Source organism: Megascapheus bottae, chromosome 6, assembly GCF_031878675.1.
Source record: "Megascapheus bottae isolate mThoBot1 chromosome 6, mThoBot2.hap1, whole genome shotgun sequence".
In the NCBI taxonomy this organism is placed as follows: Eukaryota; Metazoa; Chordata; class Mammalia; order Rodentia; family Geomyidae; genus Megascapheus; species Megascapheus bottae.
In genome coordinates this window covers 41,636,614-41,658,335 of record NC_143514.1, presented here as the reverse complement: position 1 = coordinate 41,658,335, position 21,722 = coordinate 41,636,614, and the positions used below count along the sequence as shown (strand labels likewise).

Sequence of the window (21,722 nt, the reverse complement as noted above, 5' to 3'; positions counted from 1 at the left end):
AAAATCCAATTTAAATTTATGTGATAGGAACAAATGGTGCCGGAAAGAACATTTGCTTTGATCCTAGCGTTTGATTTGTGAGTATACGGTATTAAAACCAATCTAGATCAAGAGTTTCTTCAGAATAGTGACTATCTCATGTTGTCTTTCTGTCTATCTCCAGCTCAATGCATAGGAATCATTTCATAAATACTTGTAGGGAATTGTATGTATTGGTTTGTGTTTTCCTTTGAAGACAAACTTGAAAAAGTGCCTATTGTATGTTTTCTTTTAGGTTATGCTTTCTAACCCAATGCTAGAAAATCCAGTAAATTTGGAAGCTACCCGAATTCTGTATAGAAATGAAAACATGTACAGAAAAATAATTCATAAACTTTTCCAGGAGCCAGTACAAGGTAAGAAATGTTGTTCTTGGGCAATTATACATTATGCAGTGTTCTTTAGCATTTATGCATTAAACACTGATTCTTACATTATACATTGTTGTTCTCAGCAATTTCACATTATGTATTACTCTTTAGCATGTATAAATTAAACATTTATAACAAATGACTTAGCAAATAGTTATTTTATAAGGAAATATTTAATTACATTCTGTTTTGGTTTTTTTTTAATTTTTTATTGTAATTAATAAAAGGGTTACATGATATTTGCCAGATAGAAGGTGCATTAATTCACATACATTGATACCCTTTCACATGTCTTGGTACCCATTACCCTCCTCCCCACCCCCCATCTTGGTTTTCCCCCCTTCCCTATCAAATTTCAAATAACCAAATACAAATAAATTCAATATATCAGATAACAAAGTGAGATACTGTAACAATAGGAGATACCCAAGGGACAGCAAAGGAGATGAGAGATAACATAGTACATTAAGGACAAAACAGTCATTCATTATATGGCTTTTGTTTCAATATCCTGGAGGTCCTTTCAATTAGCTTCATACTATATGGCCTTATTTATCAAGGTTTTGCTCTATTGCAGATCTCTGCTGGGAGAGCCCAAGGTTTCTACTGATTATGACAAATGAGGGAAACCATTGAGCCTAAGTTCCTTTGAGTCTGGCTTACTTCACTTAATATGATTTTTTTCTAAGTCTTTCCATTTCCTAACAAATGGGTCGATGTCGTTTTTTCTGACAGTAGCATAGAATTCCATTGTATACAAATACCACAACTTGTTGATCCACTCATCAACTGAGGGACATCTAAGTTGGTTCCATATCTTTGCTATGGTGAATAATGCTGCAATGAATATTGTTGTGCTAGTGGATTTAATATGCCCTAAATTCTGGATGTGTTTTGGGTTTTTTGTTGTTTTTCTTTTCAGTATTGGGATTTGAACTCAGGACCTTGTTCTTGCTAGAACTTGAGGCACTCCACTGACTGTTTTTGCCACAGCTATTTTTTGGGTAGAGTTTTATGTATATGCACAGGTCAGCCTGGACTATGACCTCTCTCTTTATGCTTCCCATCTATCTGGCAGGCATGCACCACTGTGCTCAATTATTTACTGATTGAGTTATTTACTGATTGAGTTATTTACTGATTGGGTCTTTGGCACTTTAGTGTTCTACCTGACTCAAACCATAATCTTCCCATCTCTACCATCTGAACAGCTATGATTACAGGTAGACTTGAATCTATATCCATTTCAGCAATTAAAATTTTTGCCAATCTGGACCTTGAACTCAGAGCATGAGCACTGTCCTTGAGCTTTCTCAAACATGGTAGGTATGCACTCTATCACTAGGCCAAATCCCAGCCCAGGAATTATAAGATCTTCCCTACTGTAATTATAAAACCAACCAGTATGATCCTTTAATGAAAGATGATCAGAGATCTTTTCATTCTCTCTCTCTCTCTCTCTCTCTCTCTCTCTCTCTCTCTCTCTCTCTCTCTCTCTCTCTCTCTCTCTCTCTCTCTCTCTCTCTCTCTGTCTATTGTGGGTCCTATGGCTTAAACTCAGGTCCTGGGCATTGACCTTCAGTCTCTTCATGCTTAAGACTAGCATTCTACTACTTGAGCCAAGAGCCACTTCCACCACTTTTTTTGAGTACTTTATTGAAAATAAGAGTCTCATGGACTTTCCTGCCCATGCTGGCTTTGAACCATGGTCCTCAGATCTCAACCTCCTGAGTAGCTAATATTATAGGCATGAGCCTGGCTCATCAGAAATTTTACATGTTACCTTTTATGTTATGGATAGATGGCACTAATGGAAACTCATCTACACATCATAATAAGACATCTAATTTCAACTCATATCTATAATGGATATTTCCTAGACTTCACCTGCAATAGCTCACACATTACTAATCCCAGGCCTACTCCCCTCTTAGCAAATATTCAGCATTTTCTTCTGGAAAAGTTCCCTCCCCAGATATGCCTTCTTATAATTCCTGTGGAAGCAGCACTCAGAGCTCTCCAATCTTCTGCTTTATTGTCTGATGTTTTTATTTTTTGGATACCTTTGGCATTTGACTAGTGGCACCCTTATGAATCTTGTTTTTCTTGTTGTCATTATTATTTGTGTATATTAATTGTACAAAGGGACTTAATTGTGATATTCTTACAATGTGCTTTGATCATATTCACTCCTTCTACTATGTCTGATTTCCCTGGTGAGTCCTTGTGAATATACAAAGCTCTCAAGAGCTCCCACCTTGTCTAGCCTGGGAGTGGGTGCCTGGGGTGCCATGAAGACACTGATTTTCCATCACTTGATGGGGAAGGGTGCCCACATAGGGCAGAGACAGCTGTTGTGCATCAAGAATGAAAAAGTGGCCGAAAGCTTATTTGCTCTTAATTGCATAGTTGTACCTCTACAGGGAATTGCATGAAAAACTACAACAGGAATCAATTAACCACTTGGAAAATGCCTCTGCTAGGAGATTCCAAGAATTTCTCTCATACTCATTTTAAATCATTATTCAAAAGAGCTAGGAAATCTGTAGGAAGAGTTATTGTCACAATTTTTTTGGACAACTCAACACAGAAACAGCTAATTCATTGTATAAACAAGAAACATGGGGTAGCTAATTAGACCATCTCTGGCGCCATTAATTATAGCTAGAACCATAGCGTCAGAGTCTGGTGCAATGCCTGACAGGAGATGGTGAATAAACACTAGTAGCATGTCTGAATGAGGAAGAACACATAAATGAAGATGCAGGCTTTACCTCACCATTTACTCAAAATAGAATCAACATCTGGTTCCCAGGCCTCTTCCTTAGTGAGGACTTCGAGGAGGAAGGGATGAGCAAGGGTCCTTCCCATTCTTCCTCTGTTTCCAAATGTAGCAGGATGAAGAGAGAGAGTCCTGTAGGGAGAACAAATTTAAGATTAGTGAAAGCTAACTTGGCAGCTGAAATTAGTTTGTGAAAATTCTCCTGGGGAAATACTGGTTTAATGTAAACCAAGAATTCAAAGTACCCTTCTACTAAGTCTGGGCTATAGTCATTTTACCTTACAGGGGTTTAGAATAGGAATATGTTCACCTTAGCACTTCACATTTCCTATAGCTAATGAAATTGCCTATATTTAGCCAATGGAAGGAAAGATCAATGACAATGATAAAATCTCTTTTCAGAGCTGGACATTGATGGCTCACACCTATAATCCTAGCCACTAGGAGACTGAGATCTGAGTATCACAGTTCAAAGCTAGCATGGGCAAGAAAGTCTGTGAGTCACTTATCTTCAGTTAGCTACCCCTCCCTCAAAAAGCCAGAAATAGAGCTGTGGCTCAAGTGGTAGATGGTGAGACTGGAGCACAGAAGCTCAGGGACTGTACCAGAGACCTGAATTCAAGTTCCAGGGCCAAAAGAAAACAAAGCATCAACAAAGACTATTTTCAAAATGTGAAGCAATTTCCCATAGAAAAGAGGGGTAGCAATGTCTGTTAAGTAATGCACATTCTATCTGACAAATATAATGTAACCCTTCTATTAATTACAATAAACCTACATTAAAAAAGAAAAGATTTTGTTCTTCTTATGTTGCTCCAAAAAACTCAAATAGGGCTAACATTGGAGCTTACGATCAGGTATATCTTCCCTAGGTTTTATAAATTCTAGACACTGAATTTCTGAATTTGTATGCTTGGCCCTAATTTATAACAGGATATCATAATATACTGTGGGCTTTTTTTTCATAATCAGTTGTCTGGAATTGCATTTTTATCCTAAGATGAAGGATGAATTTTTAATATGCAGACATACAAACGTCTTTTGTTCCTTCATGTTTTCCTGAAATGTGTTGTGCCTGTTAAGACTGTGAGCTAGCTAGGTCTTCTACTTGATGTACTGGCAAGAAGATACAAACTTTGAGCTCAAACCCAATTGGTAGTGGCCTGAGGGTTTTCCACATCCTGACAGACTCCTATGCTTGTGACTTGGCCTCTGTCTTTCTTTTACACATGCCCCAAGCTGCCGAACACTATCTTGGTAGTACTGGTTTTAGTACTCCTGTTCACTTGCCAGTGTACCAGTCTGGACTGTTGTCAGCTGGATGCCTAACAACCTTTTCTGAAGCGAAGGTGGCCATAAGTGCAGCATCTTTAATGGTAAAGTCCATCTAGCCTCAGCAGCCAAATTGGAGGGAGAATTATCTAATAATTCAAACTGCTTAGAAGAATGGATAAGACCCGATTATAATAGAGTAAAAACACCCTATCATAAAGGAAATCATCTATAACTGAAGACTTAGTATTAACTGGCCACTTTTCAAGGTTGATGCTTCTTGCTTGCTGTCAGGAATTGGAAAAGGGGCTATTCAAGAACCTCAGTTTAGGATAATTTGGAGGAAGAAAAGGCCTAGAAGGAACCAGAGCATAGCAACTATTGGCTTTCTAGGTTCTGATTACTTGTACTTTCTAATTTGTTACAGAGGAATTTCATAGGCACTCTATGTCTTTTGTTGCTTCCTTTAAATTTGTGAATTATGACTTGTAAGTTCATGTATGACCAAATATTTATCTTCTGTCTACTATGGTTATTTTTTATATTTTAACCATAAGGCTTATATAATTTTTAAAACTCTTTGGCCAAATGGAGCATTGGGAGAATATGTCTATATCCTGGCTGCTCAGAAGGCTGATATTGAAGGACCAAGCTTCAAAGCCAGCCTTGGCAAAAAAAAAAAAAAAATCTCAAATTAATCAGCAAAATGCTGAAAGTAGAGAAAGTATGTTTCAAGTGGTAGAGTTCCAGTCTTGAGTGAAACCATCTTGTGAGAACATGAGACTTTAAGTTGAAGCCCTAACACGGGAGAACATATGCATGTGCCTGCACACACACACACACACACACACACACACACACACACACACACACACACAGAAGAATTTTCAACCTTATGGGAAAGGTAGTAGAAGAAGGAGGAAGGGGGGAGGGGTGAATTGATTCTCTAAAAATCTGAAAAGTACATAAGGGGTGAGGGTCAGAAATCTTTCTGACCAATGTGGTTTATTTGATTTATTCCCTGTGTGCTGTCCCTTACTATACTCCTGTCCTGTGTCCAGTAGCTTCTCTGGCTATGTCTCCAGAGGTCATGTATTCCCCCTCCAGCACGGCCCAGTAAATGTCTGATTGCAAAAGTGAGAGTGTAAGTCTTTGGGGTCTATGATCTGCCTCTCACAACTCCTTTCAGAGTTCATTGGTACCTTCCATTCCTGTGCTGTTTTATTAGCCTCCTACATCAGGCACTCAGGTTTCAAATTTCTAGGACCTCCTGCGACAGTTACCACTTGACATCTGCTTTCCATCTTGAATTTTTTTCTTGTCATCTTTCTTTTGCTTTCTTTGTGATTTTATGCCTTATTTTTATTTCTTTATTACCATTTTATTGAGGCTTTGAAAAAAGTGCATGTAAAACCATGTAGCCAATCTCCACAAAATCCAGAAACTCTTTACATTTTCTTTTTGCAGAGGAAGATGAAAACCAAGAGTTACCTGCAAAGCCCAATAAATTGAGGTAAGTTTTCTTTGATACACTATCAACTTATTTACTAAAAAAGACTGACTTAAAATTTTCTGTAATAACTTAGTTTTTATCGGTCATAGGACTTGAACTCTGGGCCTCGGCACTGTTCCTGAGCTCTTCAGCTCCAGGCTACCGTTCTACCCCTTGAGCCATAGCATCACTTCCTGTCTTCTGGTGGTTAATTGGAGATAAGAGTCTCAAGGACTTTGAGCCCCAGCTGACTTTGAAGCACAATCCTCAGATCTCAACCTCCTGAGTAGCTAGGATTACAGGCATTAGCCACTGCCTCCGGGAAATAACTTATTTAATTTATCAAAGGGAATATCTCCCTCCCTCCCTCTCCCCCTCCCTCTCCTCCTCCCTCCCTCTCCAACCCCCTCTCTCTCTGTCCTGGGTTTGGACATAGGGCCTAGGCACTGTCCTTGAACTTTCTCAAGACTAATGCTCTACCACTTGAGCCACAGCTCCAGTTCTGGCTTTTACTATGTATGTGGTACCAAAGAATTGGACCCAGCCAGGGCTTTGTGCATGCTATGCAAGCACTCTTACCACTAAGCCACACTCCTAGCCCAAATGTTTGTATCTCTTATAGTCCCCCTTTACAATGTTTTTAGAAAGAATGTAGGAAACTATTAAGTTTCTTTTATTGAAGTTAATTAAATATATTTGTATGAAATAACCTATTCCTTTAGAGTGTGTGTGTATGTGTTTGTGTTTGTTTGTGTGTGTGTGTGTGTGTGTGTGTGTGTGTGTGTGCATGTGTGTTGGTAGAGAGTAGAGGTGCTTAAACTCAGGGTCTGGGCACTATCCCTTAACTTTTTCATTCAAGACTAATGCTTTACCCCTTGAACTACAGCTCTTCTTCCAGCTTTAAATGGTGCTGGTTTTGAATCATGTTCCTCTGTCTCCTGAGTAGCTAGGATTATGGAGGCGAGCCACTGGTGCTTGATCTATTTTGAGTATTAAGGGGAGAAAATGTAGTCATTGCAGTATGAGTACAGCTTATTGTTATATAACAGCAATCTAAGCAATGTAGGAGGAAAAAATGAGCTTTCTCAGGAAAATTAAGCTTTTTCTTTTTATTTTTTTTGCTGTTAGTCGTGGGACTTGAACTTTGGGCCTGGGCTCTGTCCCTGAGCATTTCAGCTCAAGGCTACCACTCCACCTCTTGAGCCACAGTGTCACTTCCAGTTTTCTGGTTGTTAATTGGAGTCTCATGAACTTTTTAGTGCATGGGCTGGCTTTGAATCACAATCCTCAGATCTCAGCCTCCTGAGTTGCTAGGATTACAGGTGTGAGCCCACGTGCCCAGCACTCTCTGGAGAACTGTAAGCATCTGTGTAGAAGCCATAACCCAACACCGTGGCCTGGGTCTTGAATTCCTTGAACAAGGTATAGGTCTGGAGTCTCAGGTATGGTTATGCAGCATTTACTTTCTTTTACTTTCTCGTCAGCTTTGGCAGCTAGTCACATGTCAAAAACCAAACTAGTGTCAAAATACAGCTTGATTTAGTTCAGGTTACGTTGATTAGTCTTTTATAAACAAAAACTAGATAACCTTACCTTAGTGGCTCCTATTTGTAAAATGGCACTGGACACGCCTTGAAGGGTCTGTGCCTGTGCCACTAGAGGCACTGCTGTCACTGAAATACATTGTTAATGTACAGCAACACCCTTCATGGGCAGCCCAGCACATAGCTGTACTAGTCAGCTAGTATATCTGCCAGGACCTACAGGACAACAGTTACAATGATGGGCAGGTTCAATTTCTTGGGAAATTGTACTTATGTGTTTAGGGCTTCTTAAATAAACATCCACTGGACTTACGTTCTGTGCTGCCCATTGTGTCCAAGTGCAGGAGACTCACCTGGGTCATTTCTGTTCCTAACCTCATGAGAGTTACACTCTTCTGAAGAGGGAACAGGATAGGGAGCAGGACTGACTATTGGTCCCTGAACACTAACAGAGAGAACCTCTTCCAACAGAGGACACAGCTGAAAAGTCACAGCAGGAATTTGAGGAATGTTAAGGTCAGATTCAGTGAAAGTGGGTCATATTGAGCAGAAACTTCTTCCCCTGTGGCTTTTAATGTGGCCTCGGAATCCTGTTAAAAGACTTAATTTTTTCACCAAGTTATCTATCTCTGAACCTATCTTCTTCCTCCCTCTCCCTTTTTCCCTCTCTTCCTCCCTCCCTTCCTTTCTCCTTTTAGAGAATGCTAACATTTGAACTCAGGATCTTGTGCTTTCTAGATAGATGCTCTACCATTTGAGAGGCACTCACTCCTTTTTGCTTTAGTTATTTTTCAGATAGGGTCTCACAGTCCTCCTACCTGTGTCTGGGATTAGACACACAAACTCCAGGCACACACACTCATCAACATGAGTTGATGCCTTTTGCTAACTGATATGCTTAGGCTCGCTTGGAGCTATGATCCTCCTCTCATTCTCTACCTCCTGAGTAGCTGAGATTATAGGCATGAAGCTTCTTTTTTAAATGTCCTATTGAGCCATATCTATTTATTGCTTATATTTTACTTTTAAATAGAATATAGTGTATGAAAGGGAAAGAGGAAATAATAGAGGAAGAAATGGCTTTCTAAGCCTTGGAAAGGTGTTAGGAGGGAAGTGGAAAGGCAGAGTAGAAGCTCACCTGTAAAGTAGGTGAAGAGAGCCTTCTAGCCAAGGGAAACACACATGTTTTGCACATTCTGCTGCAGACAGATATCCCACTTATTGGATAGGCATATGTTTCAAGACCCCTCACCAAAGCCCAAATAACCCGAAACCCCATATATATATGCATATATATATATGCATCCCTATAATCTGGATGATAAGGTTTCACTTATGAATTCAGTATGGCAGTACATCAATACCAATAAGTGATTACTTAGGATAAAATAATATATATTAAGTTATGTGAATATTGTTTCTCTCCTCTCATTCTCTCTCCCAATCCTTGTTTGTCATTTTGCATTGAATTTATTTGAAAGGTTTGATATCAACCTATCATGAAATATCTATAATATAAGAAGATACAAATAATGTGTTTAAGAAGAACAGAAGATGAAAGTTTTACTTTGATTTTTATTTTTTAGTTTAGTGAGTCTAGATCCTGCCATCTCCATTGAGATACCAAGGCGTAGGCCATGATGGTGAGAAGGCTCCAACCAGAGTTGTTCATGAGTTCAAGCACTGGGGTTAAACCACTCCCCCCATGCTTATGCATGCACCCACCACACTCCTTCTCCCTCCATGCAACACTGCTTCCAGAAAACAGCACAACTGTTATTTTTTTTCCTTTAGTGAAACCTTCTTTTCCTCACTGGCTCCCCTTAACTAGGAGGTAGTGCCCATGCTTTCTTTTCTAAACACTCTTTTCGGGTGATTTTTTCCCTCAGGCCTCATCTATCAGCCTGCATGTTGATTTGACCCAAATCTCTCTTTCTCGCTCCCCATTTCTCAATCACACCCCTAAAGGTCACTTTGACTTGTCTATCCTCTCATCACGTAAGGCCCATGTCTAAAATTAAACTCATATTTTACTTCAGACCCTCCTGATGCTTTCTATTAACAGTGAACCTAGTGTTTGGAATTGAGAATACTATTTGGTCTTCATACCCTGTCAGGTGTAGATTCCTTAGCACTATCTTAGATCTATTTCCTCCCCCTGTCCTGTCCATTCTCCTTCCCTCCCCACCCCTCCCCTTCTACTCACTCCAGTTTCTCCACATTCATCCTTTCCCCCAATAAACACAACACACCCTCTCCTGTATATGCCTGCTCATGCCTTATTCCTTCCCGAGAAGGCTGTGGTGATGCTGGGTCCTCTGTCTAAGATGCCTCATTTTTTTTAGCCAGTTCTGGGACTTGAACTCAGGGCCTGGGCACTGTCCTTGAGCTCCATTTGAACCACAGCACCACTTCCACCTTTTTCCATGTATGTGGTACCAAGGAATTGAGCCTGTGCATACTAGGCAAGCATTTTACCACTAGGTCAAACTCCCAGCCCTCTCACAGATTTTTTTTCTGCCCTGATTGGTTTTGAACCATGATCATCAGATCTCAGCCTCCTGAGTAGCTAGGATTACAGGTGTGAGCCACTAGAGCACCTGGCTACTCCTTTTTTTCAGATTTGTACCCGTGACTTTTTCCTTGCTGCCTCCCAAATAAAAGTTAGAAAGTAATTCTCTCCTCCAATGATTTTTGCTTATTGTCACTGTGGAAGAAGTATCTGGTAATGTAGTACAATATCAAAATGTTAAACCATGTAACACTCAGTTTTTTTCAGATAGACACTCTTTTTCATAAATCTAGGTATGTATTTTCCCAACAGGATAATAAGCTCTAATATTCACTTACGAATTATGTCTTCTACATTTTCCTATTTCAAACAACACTGATAACATTCAATAAATCTTTGTTAATGGTTGATGCTGTAGACACTTGGATTTCATACTAGATATATCCCTATAAGCTGAATAGTATTTATAATATTGCTATTCTGAACACTAGTCTCTTAAATGGCTGCTTCCTTTGTAGAATTGAAAATAAAAGTGTTCTCAAGGCTTTAAGATATTCTGCTGTGTATAGTCAAGCTAACTAAAGTTTTTATACCTTGTAGGGTAATATTTTTAATTATTCTGAAAGAAAGAAAAGAAAGCTCCTGAAGGCTGTTTGAAATTGAACAGGATACCCCTGGGAAAGGAGAGGGCCAGGGGTCATAGTCAAACAGACAAAAAACAATGAGGACAATTGTGACTGAAGATGGTGGGTTTTTTTTTCAGGAGACAGTGTGTTGACAGTTTCCTTCCTCTAAGGTCATTGTTGTCTGCCAAATGACCTGTGACAGCAAATTGATCACAAGCTTTTTCATGCTGGAGATACAATGTTGCCTTTCATACTGTTACCTGAATTGCCAAATGCAGAAACTTCTCAATGGCAAATTAATGTTAGTTTAGTATATCGTTTAGTGGTGTGAAACACCACAGGCAGCTCTTGAAACAATAATAGCATGATTCATTGATCTTCATGAAGTTTTAGGGCTTTCCTTAAATGTGGTTGAAAAAAGTAATGACACATTTTAAAAAATGTTAGTCTTAAGTCAGGTGTTTAATTGTTATTTAAACAAATGAGTGTACTTAGATCCTTAGGTATTGCTACATTCATTTCAAATGTTTACCTTAAGGTTCTTTTGATCATAAAAATTAATGCTAATGTACTTACTCTAACTGAAAAAGGATCTGCTCTTCCTATGACTAAGGAACTTAAATTGGAGAAACCCTGTAAGGCTCATTATATTCTGATGCATAAGTATCTGTTTAAATCAGTTAATTGGTGATTTCATGTGTCTGAAAAATATCTCTAAGTAACCTTTTTGAACTTCTTGAAAGTTCAAAATCTCTGTGTTCAAAAAAAATTGTGATAAAAAAATACTTGCTATGCATTTAAGAGGCTAGAAGCTCTCTTTTTTAATCATTAAGTTCTTAATATATGTGTTTATTTTGTGTGCATGCTGGTGCTCAGGCTTGAACTCCAGGGCCTGAACTCGGGACCTGGGCACTATCCCTTAGCTCTTTTGATCAAGGCTAGTTAGTATCTTATTACTTGAACCACAGTTCTGCTTAAAATTTTTGTTGGTTAATTAATCCTAAGAGTATCCTAGATTTTCTTCTCATGCTGGCTTTGAACAGTGATCTTCAGATCTCAGCCTCTTAAGTAGCTAGGATTACAGATGTGAGTCAGTGTTTCATTTTTTAAATACTTAATAGCCTTTGTTCTATTCATTATTACATAGTAAGAAAAATTAAGAGAAGGAAATGTAGAAGCTGGGATATTAGAAACAGATTATTTTTCAGTCTCATGTTTTTATTCTCTCCTCCTAATAAGAAAGAAAAAATGTAATACTATAAAAAGTTGGACAGCCTCCTGGGCCGGGAGTTTGGCCTGGTGGTTAAAGTGCTTGCCTAGCATGCATGAAGACCCGGGTTTGATTCCTCGGTACCACATACATAGAAAAAAGCCGGAAGTGGTGCTGAGGCTCAAGTGGTAGAGCTCTAGCCTTGAGAAAGTCCAAGGACAGTGCTCAGGCCCTGAGCTCAAGCCCAGGACTGGCAAAAAAAAAAAAAAAAAGTTGGACAGGTAATGCAGGGAAATCATTCCTTATAGAATGAGGAAATGTATATACATAACATTTAAGTTAACATTCTTTTTAGAGTTGGTCATCAAAGATAGACATCCTAAACTTTCTTTTCTTTTCATAATATACACATAGAAGAATATTTACTTTTATTGCTGAAAACTGAATTGGGCAGGTTTTCTTCCTTTGGTTTGTCTTCATCAGAGGTTGAATTTGTGTTGGATTCACTTATTAGTGAATTGGTGCTGATGGCTTGTGCTTGTAATCCTAGCCTTTTGGCCAGCTGAGATTGGAGAATCACAGTTGGAAGTCAGCCTGGGCAGAAAAGTCTTCCAGACTCCATCTCCAGTTAATAGCAAAAAATACCAGACAGGTGGCATGATATAAATGGTAGAGACTGACCCTGAGCAAAAATGCCAAATGAGGCCTGGAGGGTGGCCTAGTGGTAAGAGTGCTTGCTTTGCATGCACAAAAACCTGAGTTTGATTCCTAGGCACCACATACACAGAAAAAGCCAAAAGTGATGCTGAGGCTCAGGTGGTAGAGCACTAGCCTTGAGCAAAAACGCTGAAGAAAAGTGCCCAGACCCTGAGTTCAAACCCCAGGACTGGCAACAAAAATGCCAGATGAGAGCATGGCACCTTGAGTTAAAGCCCTAGTCTCTGCAAAAAGAAAAGTATATTGGAATTTGTGTGTCAATGAAATGTTTCATGACAAGATATTAACTGAAGAGACCATTCTGATAAAAAAATGATTAAAAAAACCAAAGTACCTATTGTCTGATTTTTGTTTATAGTTTCGGAAACATTCCAGTAGTCACATTTCAAGATTACTACAAGATGTGGTCTGAAATCGCCACATCCAAAGCCACAGAGCACCACAGAAATACATGTAAGGTGATCTAGCCACAACCTATGTACTTTTAGTATATTTTAATCTGTGCAACATCTTCAGCTTGTGTTGCTTTCGAAGACTATAGACACAGACCTGCTATTTCAGAGAGGTAACATCTCTGTTGATGCCATACTTGTCATTCAACAACTAGTAATTTAGATCCTCTTTTGGCTAAAGCCCTAGACTGAAATCTGGTTAAAAATTAGAAAAGAGAATAGGCAATTGGGGAAATAAAAGGTGAAGTTTTGAAATTTGTAAGGTTTACTTAACTCCCTTTACCCTGTAAAGGAGGCTTCATGGCTGAAGTTGTCCTCTGAGCCAGGAAATGTAAGAGTCTAGGGCCATTCAGTCATGTCGATCTAAGTGACTGTCATTGTGTGTTAGAAACAGAAACCATGAAGACAGAATGGCAGAGGGGACAACTTGCTGCTTGTGTTGACTTGATCTGTAGGATATGATTTCATGCTATGGATCACAGGAGGCTATGCTGGAATGTGATTTTTGCCTCAGCAAGCTGGTGAACAGAAATGAGCCATAACTTTGTGATCCCCAGATGCAGTGATGACTGGTCAATCCTTTCCTGTGTTCTCATTGGCTATGTTCTTGACTTACATGACACTCTACAGCTTTGCTTTTTCTTCTTTTTTCCTAAACACTCTATTACAACCAGAAGTCCTGTTCCAATCCTTTCTACCCCTGCCATGAGACTAAAGGGTACTTTTCCAGCCAGATGGTTCTTTGGAATTCTGCATGCACATTTACGGCTGTTCACGGAAAATTTCACCTACACCTATTAGAGGCATGTCATATTGCAGGCATTCCCACATGAATTCTTTCATTCTCTCGTCCTTTCCACCCCATCTTTTGATTACAAATAGGTCACCATTTTGACATTGTCTTCAATAGGCCAACCCTTTAGAAGTTTTCTATACCTTTTAGTCTCTCTTATTAAGCTTTCTTTACTCACAATGTTAGGAATACCTTTCTCCTCCACTTCTACTTTGTATGGTTAATGTACATTGATAAAGAAGAAATCTCATGTTCCTTCAGGAGGTCAAATTTGTGATTATGCTATGCTATTCTCACTATAGATTAATGATCAACCAAAAGTCTAAGTGCAGTGTGCCCATGGCTCAGGCTTGTAATCCTAGCTATTCAAGAAGCTGAGATCTGAAGGACTGTAGTTTGAAGGAAAAAAAAATCTATGAGATTTCATACCTAAATTCACCAGCAAAAAATCAGAGTCGAAGGCACAGGCCTTGAGTTCGAACCCCAGCACTACCTATAACAGTTGTTGTTATTGTTACATGTGCTCATGTTTTAGGTACACAGACTTTAGCAATTATTTCAGAACAAAGAATTTCCTTTTTTCCAGGATTAGAATACATGAATATTTTCATTTCAGAGGTACATGGTGGGCACCGCTTAGGCTATTCAGCAAACACATTTGAATAACTGCTATAAGGGAGACACTGACAGCTCAGTTGTAGGCCCAGCCCAGGCCCTCATTGCACAAACTCAGTGACATTACTGGATACACTTTAGAAACTGAGTCAAAGAAAACCTTCAGTTAGCTTATCATAAGCTGGCACTTATTAGAATAGTGCAGGAGCACTGAATTCTTAGCCAAAAAAAGTAAGAATAAAAGCATTACCTAAAGACAAAGAGATTTGGAGTGATTGTCTTCCAATTCAGAGTAATTAAAAAATGAAAGGAAATAATGTTCATGAACTATAGTTTCTTCCCTAAGAGTATGAGTCCTAAAGCCTTTAGTTTTGTTGCTTCTCTGTCACTAACCTAGCACAGAGCTTACCCCATTCTGTAAAGACAATAGCTTGGTAATTCTCTAGCTAAGAATTTCTGAGACTTTGAAACTTTGTGCCAGATTTCACAACCTCTGCCCCATTTTTTGTTGGGATTGTTATGGGAAAGTTTCAAGAGCTTTCCTTCAATAATAACCAATACTTCTTTCAAAAATATTAAATATTAAACTTCCCATGTGTTGCTGGCCATTTTGGTTTTTGATAGCTCAGCTGGGTGAAATCCAATACTATCTTTCTGAATGGCTAATTTCCTGGCAGTAATAAAGATGAAGCTTTTACATTGTAGAATGCTTCTTCAACAACTCAGAAATTTAAAAAAAGGAAACTTGCAATAACTTCATTTTCTATGGCTACATTCATATCAGTAAGGTTATTAAACTCAATGTATATATTTTAAAATATTTATTATTACTATTGTTACTGTTATTTTGCGGGTCCTGGAGCTTGAACTCAGGGCCTGGACACTGTGCCCAAGACTAACACTCTACCACTTGAGCCATAGCACCACTTCTGGTTTTCTAGTAGTTAATTGGAAATAAAAGGCTCATGGACATTCCTGTCCTTGCTGGTTTCCAACTGAGATCCTCAGATCTCAGTTTCTTGAGTAACTAAAATTACAGGTGTGAGCTACCAGCACCTGGCTCAAAATCATTTTGTTTTATGAACATTGAATACTAATGTTTGATTTGGGTTAAAAATTCTTTTGCTGTCTTTTATGTGATCACATTTAGGGTTCTCCTTTTTGGAGGGGAAATTGTTTTATGGTGCCAGTTCTGGGGCTTGAGCTCAGGGCTTGGGTGCTGTCCTTGAGCTTTTTTGTTCAAGACCAGCATGCTGCTTCTTGAGCCACAGCTCTACTTCTGGCTCTTTGGTGATTAATTGCAGATAAGAGTCTCATGGACTTTCCTGCCTGGACTGGTTTTGAATCAAGATCCTCAGGTATCAGCCTCCTCAGGCGCTAAGATTATAAGCATGAGCCTCCTGTGCCTTGGCTTGAGTATAATTTTATTTATCCACTGCTATTTACTGAATGTAGAATGTATCTTGTGCCCAGTGGTATACTAATCCTGTGACATGGACATTAGTAGTATTACCCTATTTTACAGAAAGGAAAACAAAGATCAGAGATTACTATGTAATTTAACTAAGACTATATATGTGAACAAGAGTATCATGTATTAGTAAAGAAAATAACTTCCACAGCAAGATTGCTAGAGTTTAATCCTGGCTCTGACATTAACAATCTATATGGCATAAAGTATGTTTTGTTAATGCTTTTGACCTGGAGTTTGAGTTTTCTACCACTTGAGCTACATCCTCAGATCTTTTAGCTTTACTTTATTTTTCTCATAAGATCTTCCATTTTAGCCTGGGTTAGCCTGGATTATGACCCTACTATTTAAGCCTTGCGTATAGCTGGGATTGCCGGCTCATTCCATCATACCTTGTTTTATTGAGATTGAGTCTCACTTTCTCTTTGTCCAGGGTGGCCTCAAATCATAAGCCTCTTAACCTTTTCCTTTCAAGTAGCTCGGATTATAGGTAAATCACCATGCTTATCAATGAGATAAGCTTCCTTACTTACCTATCTGTGGCCCTATTTTCTTGTCTATAAGATCCAAGTAGAATCACAACAACTCATAGAGAATCATAATACCTCACAGAGTCAATGTACTTAGAACATAATCTAGCACACAGAGTTCAAGAAATAAGCCAATTCTTCATTAAAAAAAAAACAAAACTGTAGTCCAGGGACATAAGCCAGATTTTTTTCCCCAGTCCTGGGCCTTGAACTCAGGGCCTGAGCACTATCCGTGGGTTTCCTCAAGGCTAGAACTCTACCACTTGAGCCACAGCACCACTTCTGGCTTTTTTCTATGTATGTAGTACCAAGGACTCGAACCCAGGTCTTCGTGCATGCTAGGCAAACACTACCACTAGGCCAAACTTCCAACCTAAGCCAGATCTTTTAACTCAACATTTGTTATATCATTCTATCTTGCCTTTATAATGTGACTACAAATTATCTCAGTATAGTGCACAATTGACATTCAGACCGAAGAATGCACAGGCAATTTTTGGTTCCCAATCACAGGCCCTCCTGTGAGGAAGCACACCATGAATGCACTATTTTCTGGCCATCACTAACGAAGGTCAAGTAAAAGGTCTGGCAGGGAAGGAACAAATGCATATGGTTATAAGAATGTCTCCTTCACAACAGAATGTGATCCCCATAAGGAAATGTTTATGTGAGAGGAAGAGAGTTCCTCACACCAGTGTGCTCTGCAGGACTGAGCATAGGCTTCCTCGTGTTTGTCTGCTGTCATCAGGAAAAGCCAGACAGCCTGAAGCATCACCAGGATGCTTGCTTTCACCCTTAGAGACTTTTCATTCTGTGACTCCTTGAGCCCACAGGGAGGGCAAGTGTGCCCCACATGCACTGAGATGCAGGAGGCCATGTGTCTGTCTCCACTGTAGTGGCAGTCTTGGCTGCCATTAGAACCACCTGAGGAGACAATAAAAATTCCCTGGTGTAGATGAGTCATAAGAGTGCTTGGCCTCCCATGTAGATGGCCCTGGGGTTATCCTCAGCAAAGAAGAAAAAGGAAATCTGTGATGTGACTTTCAATCCCCAAATACCTTTTTCTATTCGTAGGGCTAAATTAGAAAATTGTTCAATGATAATATCTATGTTTTAATATAAATTATCTAATACTTTATTACTATTTGCTTAAAAAAAGTCCCACCAAAACATAGACATATGTAAAACTCTTGTTGGCTTTAATTATCAGTTCTTGAACTGGGTAGCATCTCACTTAAAGCATAAGTAAGTGTTCCTCTAGAGGTAGCAGTGTATTCAGTTTTAGCAGGCCCCTTCTGATGGGATGCTATGAATTTCCTGTATTGGGAGAAACTGTTCTGCTTAGGCATTTTCCTGCTTCCTTAAAGTTTCTACTTGACTTCCAGGCATTTAGCATGATGGACTCCATTTTAGTGTGGGCTATTTAAACCAGTAGGAATTCCATCCCAAATAGTTGTTTACCATAAATGTTATCTAATAACATAAATGATATAGAAATGAATGTCATTGTAATGAAAACAATTTCCAAGTCACAGTCTACTTATTTCAAGCAATATTAAATATTACAAAGCTCCAATATAAAGGAAGAAGTTTGGGAAGTCTCTGCCCAGTGAATCATGACTCAAGCTATATACTTGATGTGATTGCCGTATGTCTGACGCAATAAGAAGTGAATTGTTTTTGATTTCTAACTTAAGGAATGTATTTATAGCTTCTCTTCTCAATCTTCTAATTTCAGTGCTTGAAGATCCAAATTTCCTTGGAAAGTATTACAAATGGAAGAAAATGGATCTGCATTGTCCTAAAGAATGGAAGTTGAAGTAAGAAATCCTAGACTCTTGCTTCCATGACTTTGAAATGTTTGTTATTCGACTTTCTATAAGCTAGCTGAACTTTTGGTAATAACAATGCATAGCTTTTCATTATATTTTAAAAATTAGTGTTAACTGCAGTTTGAACTCAAAGCCTCAATCTTGCTTAGAGAGGTGCTCTATCACTTGAACCATGCCCTTAGTTCTTTTTATTATCTTATTTTTCAGAGGGAGTTATGGGTTTTTGCCCATCAATGGCCACAAACCTAGATCCACCTACCTATTTCTCTATCTGATTGGATTTGGGGTTCTAGATGCATTCTATCATATCTGGCGTATTTGTTGGGATGTCAGTCTCAGTAGTTTTTGGTTCATTGCTGGCCTTGAGCTGTAGTCTTCCTCACTGCCACCTCTTTAAGCAGTTGGCATTACAGGTAACCCACTTAGGCTTTTTCCTAATACTGAGATTGGAACTCGAGGCCTTGAACTTAGTTTGCTGCTCAGCTGGTGCTTTGTGGAAAAGTCACTCTTTTTTCTTTTTTTTTGCTAATTCTGGGGCTGGAACTCAGGACCTGGGAACTTTCTTTTGGCTTTCTCAAGGCTACAGCTCTACTACTTGAGCCACAGCATCACTTCTGGCTTTTTCTGTACATATGATATTAAGGAATCAAACCCAGGGCTTTGTGCATGCGAGGCAAGCACTCTACCAGTAGGCTGTGCTCCTGTCTGGAAAAAGTCACTCTTAAAATAGATTTTCCTTCCCTTTAACTTGCAACTTCATATTTGGTGCTTCAGTTGATTGTTCTTACTTTTATTTCTGCAACTTTTTATTTATTTATTTATTTGTGTGTGTGTGTGTGTGTGTGTGTGTGTGTGTGTGTGTGTGTGTGTGTGTGTGTGGTGTGTGTTGATGTGTTGATACAGGGGCCTGAACTCAGGGACTCTTACTTGGCTTTTTCACTCAATGGCTAGCATTCTACTAGTTGAACCACAGCTCCACTTCCATCTTTTGCTGCGTCACTGGATGTGAATCTCACACTTTTATTCTGACTTTGAGTTGCCACCTTCATGTCTCACCCTTTTGAGAAACTAAGATTACAGTTATAAACCACTGACACCCAGCTACAACTGTTTGTTTGTGTGTTTGTTTGTTCTTATTGTTGGTTTTGCTAGTCCTAGGGCTTGAGCTCAGGTCTCTCTTTGTGTTCAAGGCTAGCACTTTACTTTTTCTGAGAAGTTTATTGGAGATAAAGCGTCTCACAGACTTTCTTGCCTGAACTCTGATCCTCAGATCTCAGCTTCCTAAGATTACAGGCTAGGATTACAGGCATGAGCCACTAGCACCTGGCTTGTTTTATTTTTTTGTAAGAAAAGTAGAAAACAGCTTTTTCATGAGATAACTTTTCAGAATAAATTATGGGCAGACTAAAAGTTTTTTTTATTAAGTAAAATGTAAAGGAATACAAGTATTTTTTTTCTCCTTGGAAGGCAGGCTTCAAGTTTCTTTTAGAGTTTGAGAAGCCTACTTAGACCATAAGGTTAATTTTTCCTCAATGTGACTTCCTTTTTTATTACCTTTAACAGAATTGCTTTGTTTTGTTTGTTTGATCGTTGCTAAATTATGTAATGCCAATGTTCCATAGAACCCAAAAATTTAGAAAAAAACAAAACGAAACTGTGTCATTTTCAACTTATCTGCATCTGGCTAAAATAATTGTGAGTGGTTTGAGTGCTAGAGCATGTTTCCAAAGACATTATTTTGAAGTTGTAGGTCAAATTATCATGTGCGTAGCAACCCTGTCAGAGCAAATCTTTCACACCTTATGCCATCTGGTGGCTGACAAGAATATATTTGGGTCCAATGATACTGGCTTCTTGTATGGAATTGATTAGTCAAAAACACGTTCTAAATAAGGTTAAGAAAATATGTACATTTGTTTGCATTTTGTTGTGGAATAAATATTTGAGTGTGCAAATAGGTGGAAGTATAATAACAAAAAATTTTTAAGGCTGGGCGTGGTGGCTTATGCCTATATTCCCTAGCTACTAAGGAGGCTGAGATCTGAGGATCAAGGTTCAAAGCCAGCCCGGGCACAAAAGGACCTGGGACTCTTATCTTCAATTAACCTCTAAAAAATTGGAAGTGGGGCTTGGCTCAAGGGTAGGCCCAGGGATAGGGCAGTAGCCTTGAGCTGAAGAGCTCAGGGACAGTGCCTAGGCTGAGTTCAAGCCCCACCCACCAAAAAAAAATGAAGAATGAAACCTAAATTGGTTTCTGATAGTTACCACAATTCTTGTGTTTGTCAACACAAGTGTTAGATAAAAACACTTGGCTCAAGTAGAAAATACTTAGAAATCTTTATAAGCAAATAATTGTCTACATGTATTTGCCACATAATGCACCTATCTTTCCTTCCTTCCTTCTTTTTCCTGCCTGTCTGCCTGCCTGCCTGTGCTCAGACCCCAGGGTATTGCATGTCCTTTGCAAGTCCCGAGCTACATCTCCAACCCTTGTTTTTTTGAGGTCCTTTCTATATATCTCAGGGTAACCTTGAATTTGCTATGTAATTCTGGCTGGTCTGGAACTCTTGATGCTTCTGCCACTCTCAAATACAGGGACTATAGGAATGTCCCATTACGCCCAACACATTTGTTTTGAATCCATATTTGAAGATACTGTGCTTGCAGCATCTGTTCAACAAAATGAGCAGCTGCACATTAAAAATACTCTGCACTGTGTGAAAACTGTCTTCCCCCAGTGACCCACACTCCTCTCACTGCCTTGCCATTTTTCCGCTGTCATCAGTCACTTCTTGAACCATGTTGATTGTTTTCTCTAATATGTAGGGACTTACGATCTCTTTTCCACTTGTGCTTTTTATCTGCCATATCTTTGTTATTGTGGCCATGGCTGGTAGAATAGAGTTGGGATTTGGTTTGAGTTAAGAGACAGACTCGAGAAGACTTTAAGTCAGGAGCCTGAAACTGGACCACCTGGATCTGAATCCTGGCCAGTCATAACTCTGTGGCAGTGTTATTTGAAAAAATGGCACTTAATAAGCAGACATACCTCCCAAAGAGGTTGTGAGCCTACAAAAAAATCCAAATATGCAAGGTGCTTCATAAGATGTCTAGTATATAGCAATTCTCCGCAGGAACCTCTGTGAATCATGTGTTTTCTACCGCGGCTTTCTTTGGAAAAAGGCTTACAAAGACATGGGGGCTTTAGAATCAGAGGTTTTGAAGAAATTCTTACCCTTTCTGAACATTTTTCCTCATCTGTCAAACAAAGCTATTACCTACCTTTGCCAAGTTGTATGACATTGAATCTCATGAGTAAGATCATATATTTAAAATCATACGATGTTAGCACAGAGCATTCAACAAATACTAAGTCCCAAAGAGAGGGCACATGAGCTCATATTTCCCAACTTTCAGAGGTTAAACATTTCTGATAGAAATGTTTTTAAAAATGTACAATTTCC

At 39.0% G+C, this 21,722-nt stretch overlaps 1 protein-coding gene across 2 annotated transcripts in view; it reads left to right on the top strand.

Moving 5' to 3' along the window:
* Ube2u (ubiquitin conjugating enzyme E2 U) overlaps nt 1-21,722 on the top strand; it is a 40,722-nt gene that overhangs the window by 12,805 nt on the left and 6,195 nt on the right. For both annotated transcript variants that reach the window (XM_090333726.1, XM_090333725.1), the window contains exons 5-8: nt 275-395; nt 5,932-5,977; nt 12,924-13,018; nt 18,165-18,246. In XM_090333726.1, the coding sequence (XP_090189852.1) occupies nt 275-395; nt 5,932-5,977; nt 12,924-13,018; nt 18,165-18,246 (344 nt within the window). The remainder of the gene's footprint in view (nt 1-274; nt 396-5,931; nt 5,978-12,923; nt 13,019-18,164; nt 18,247-21,722) is intronic.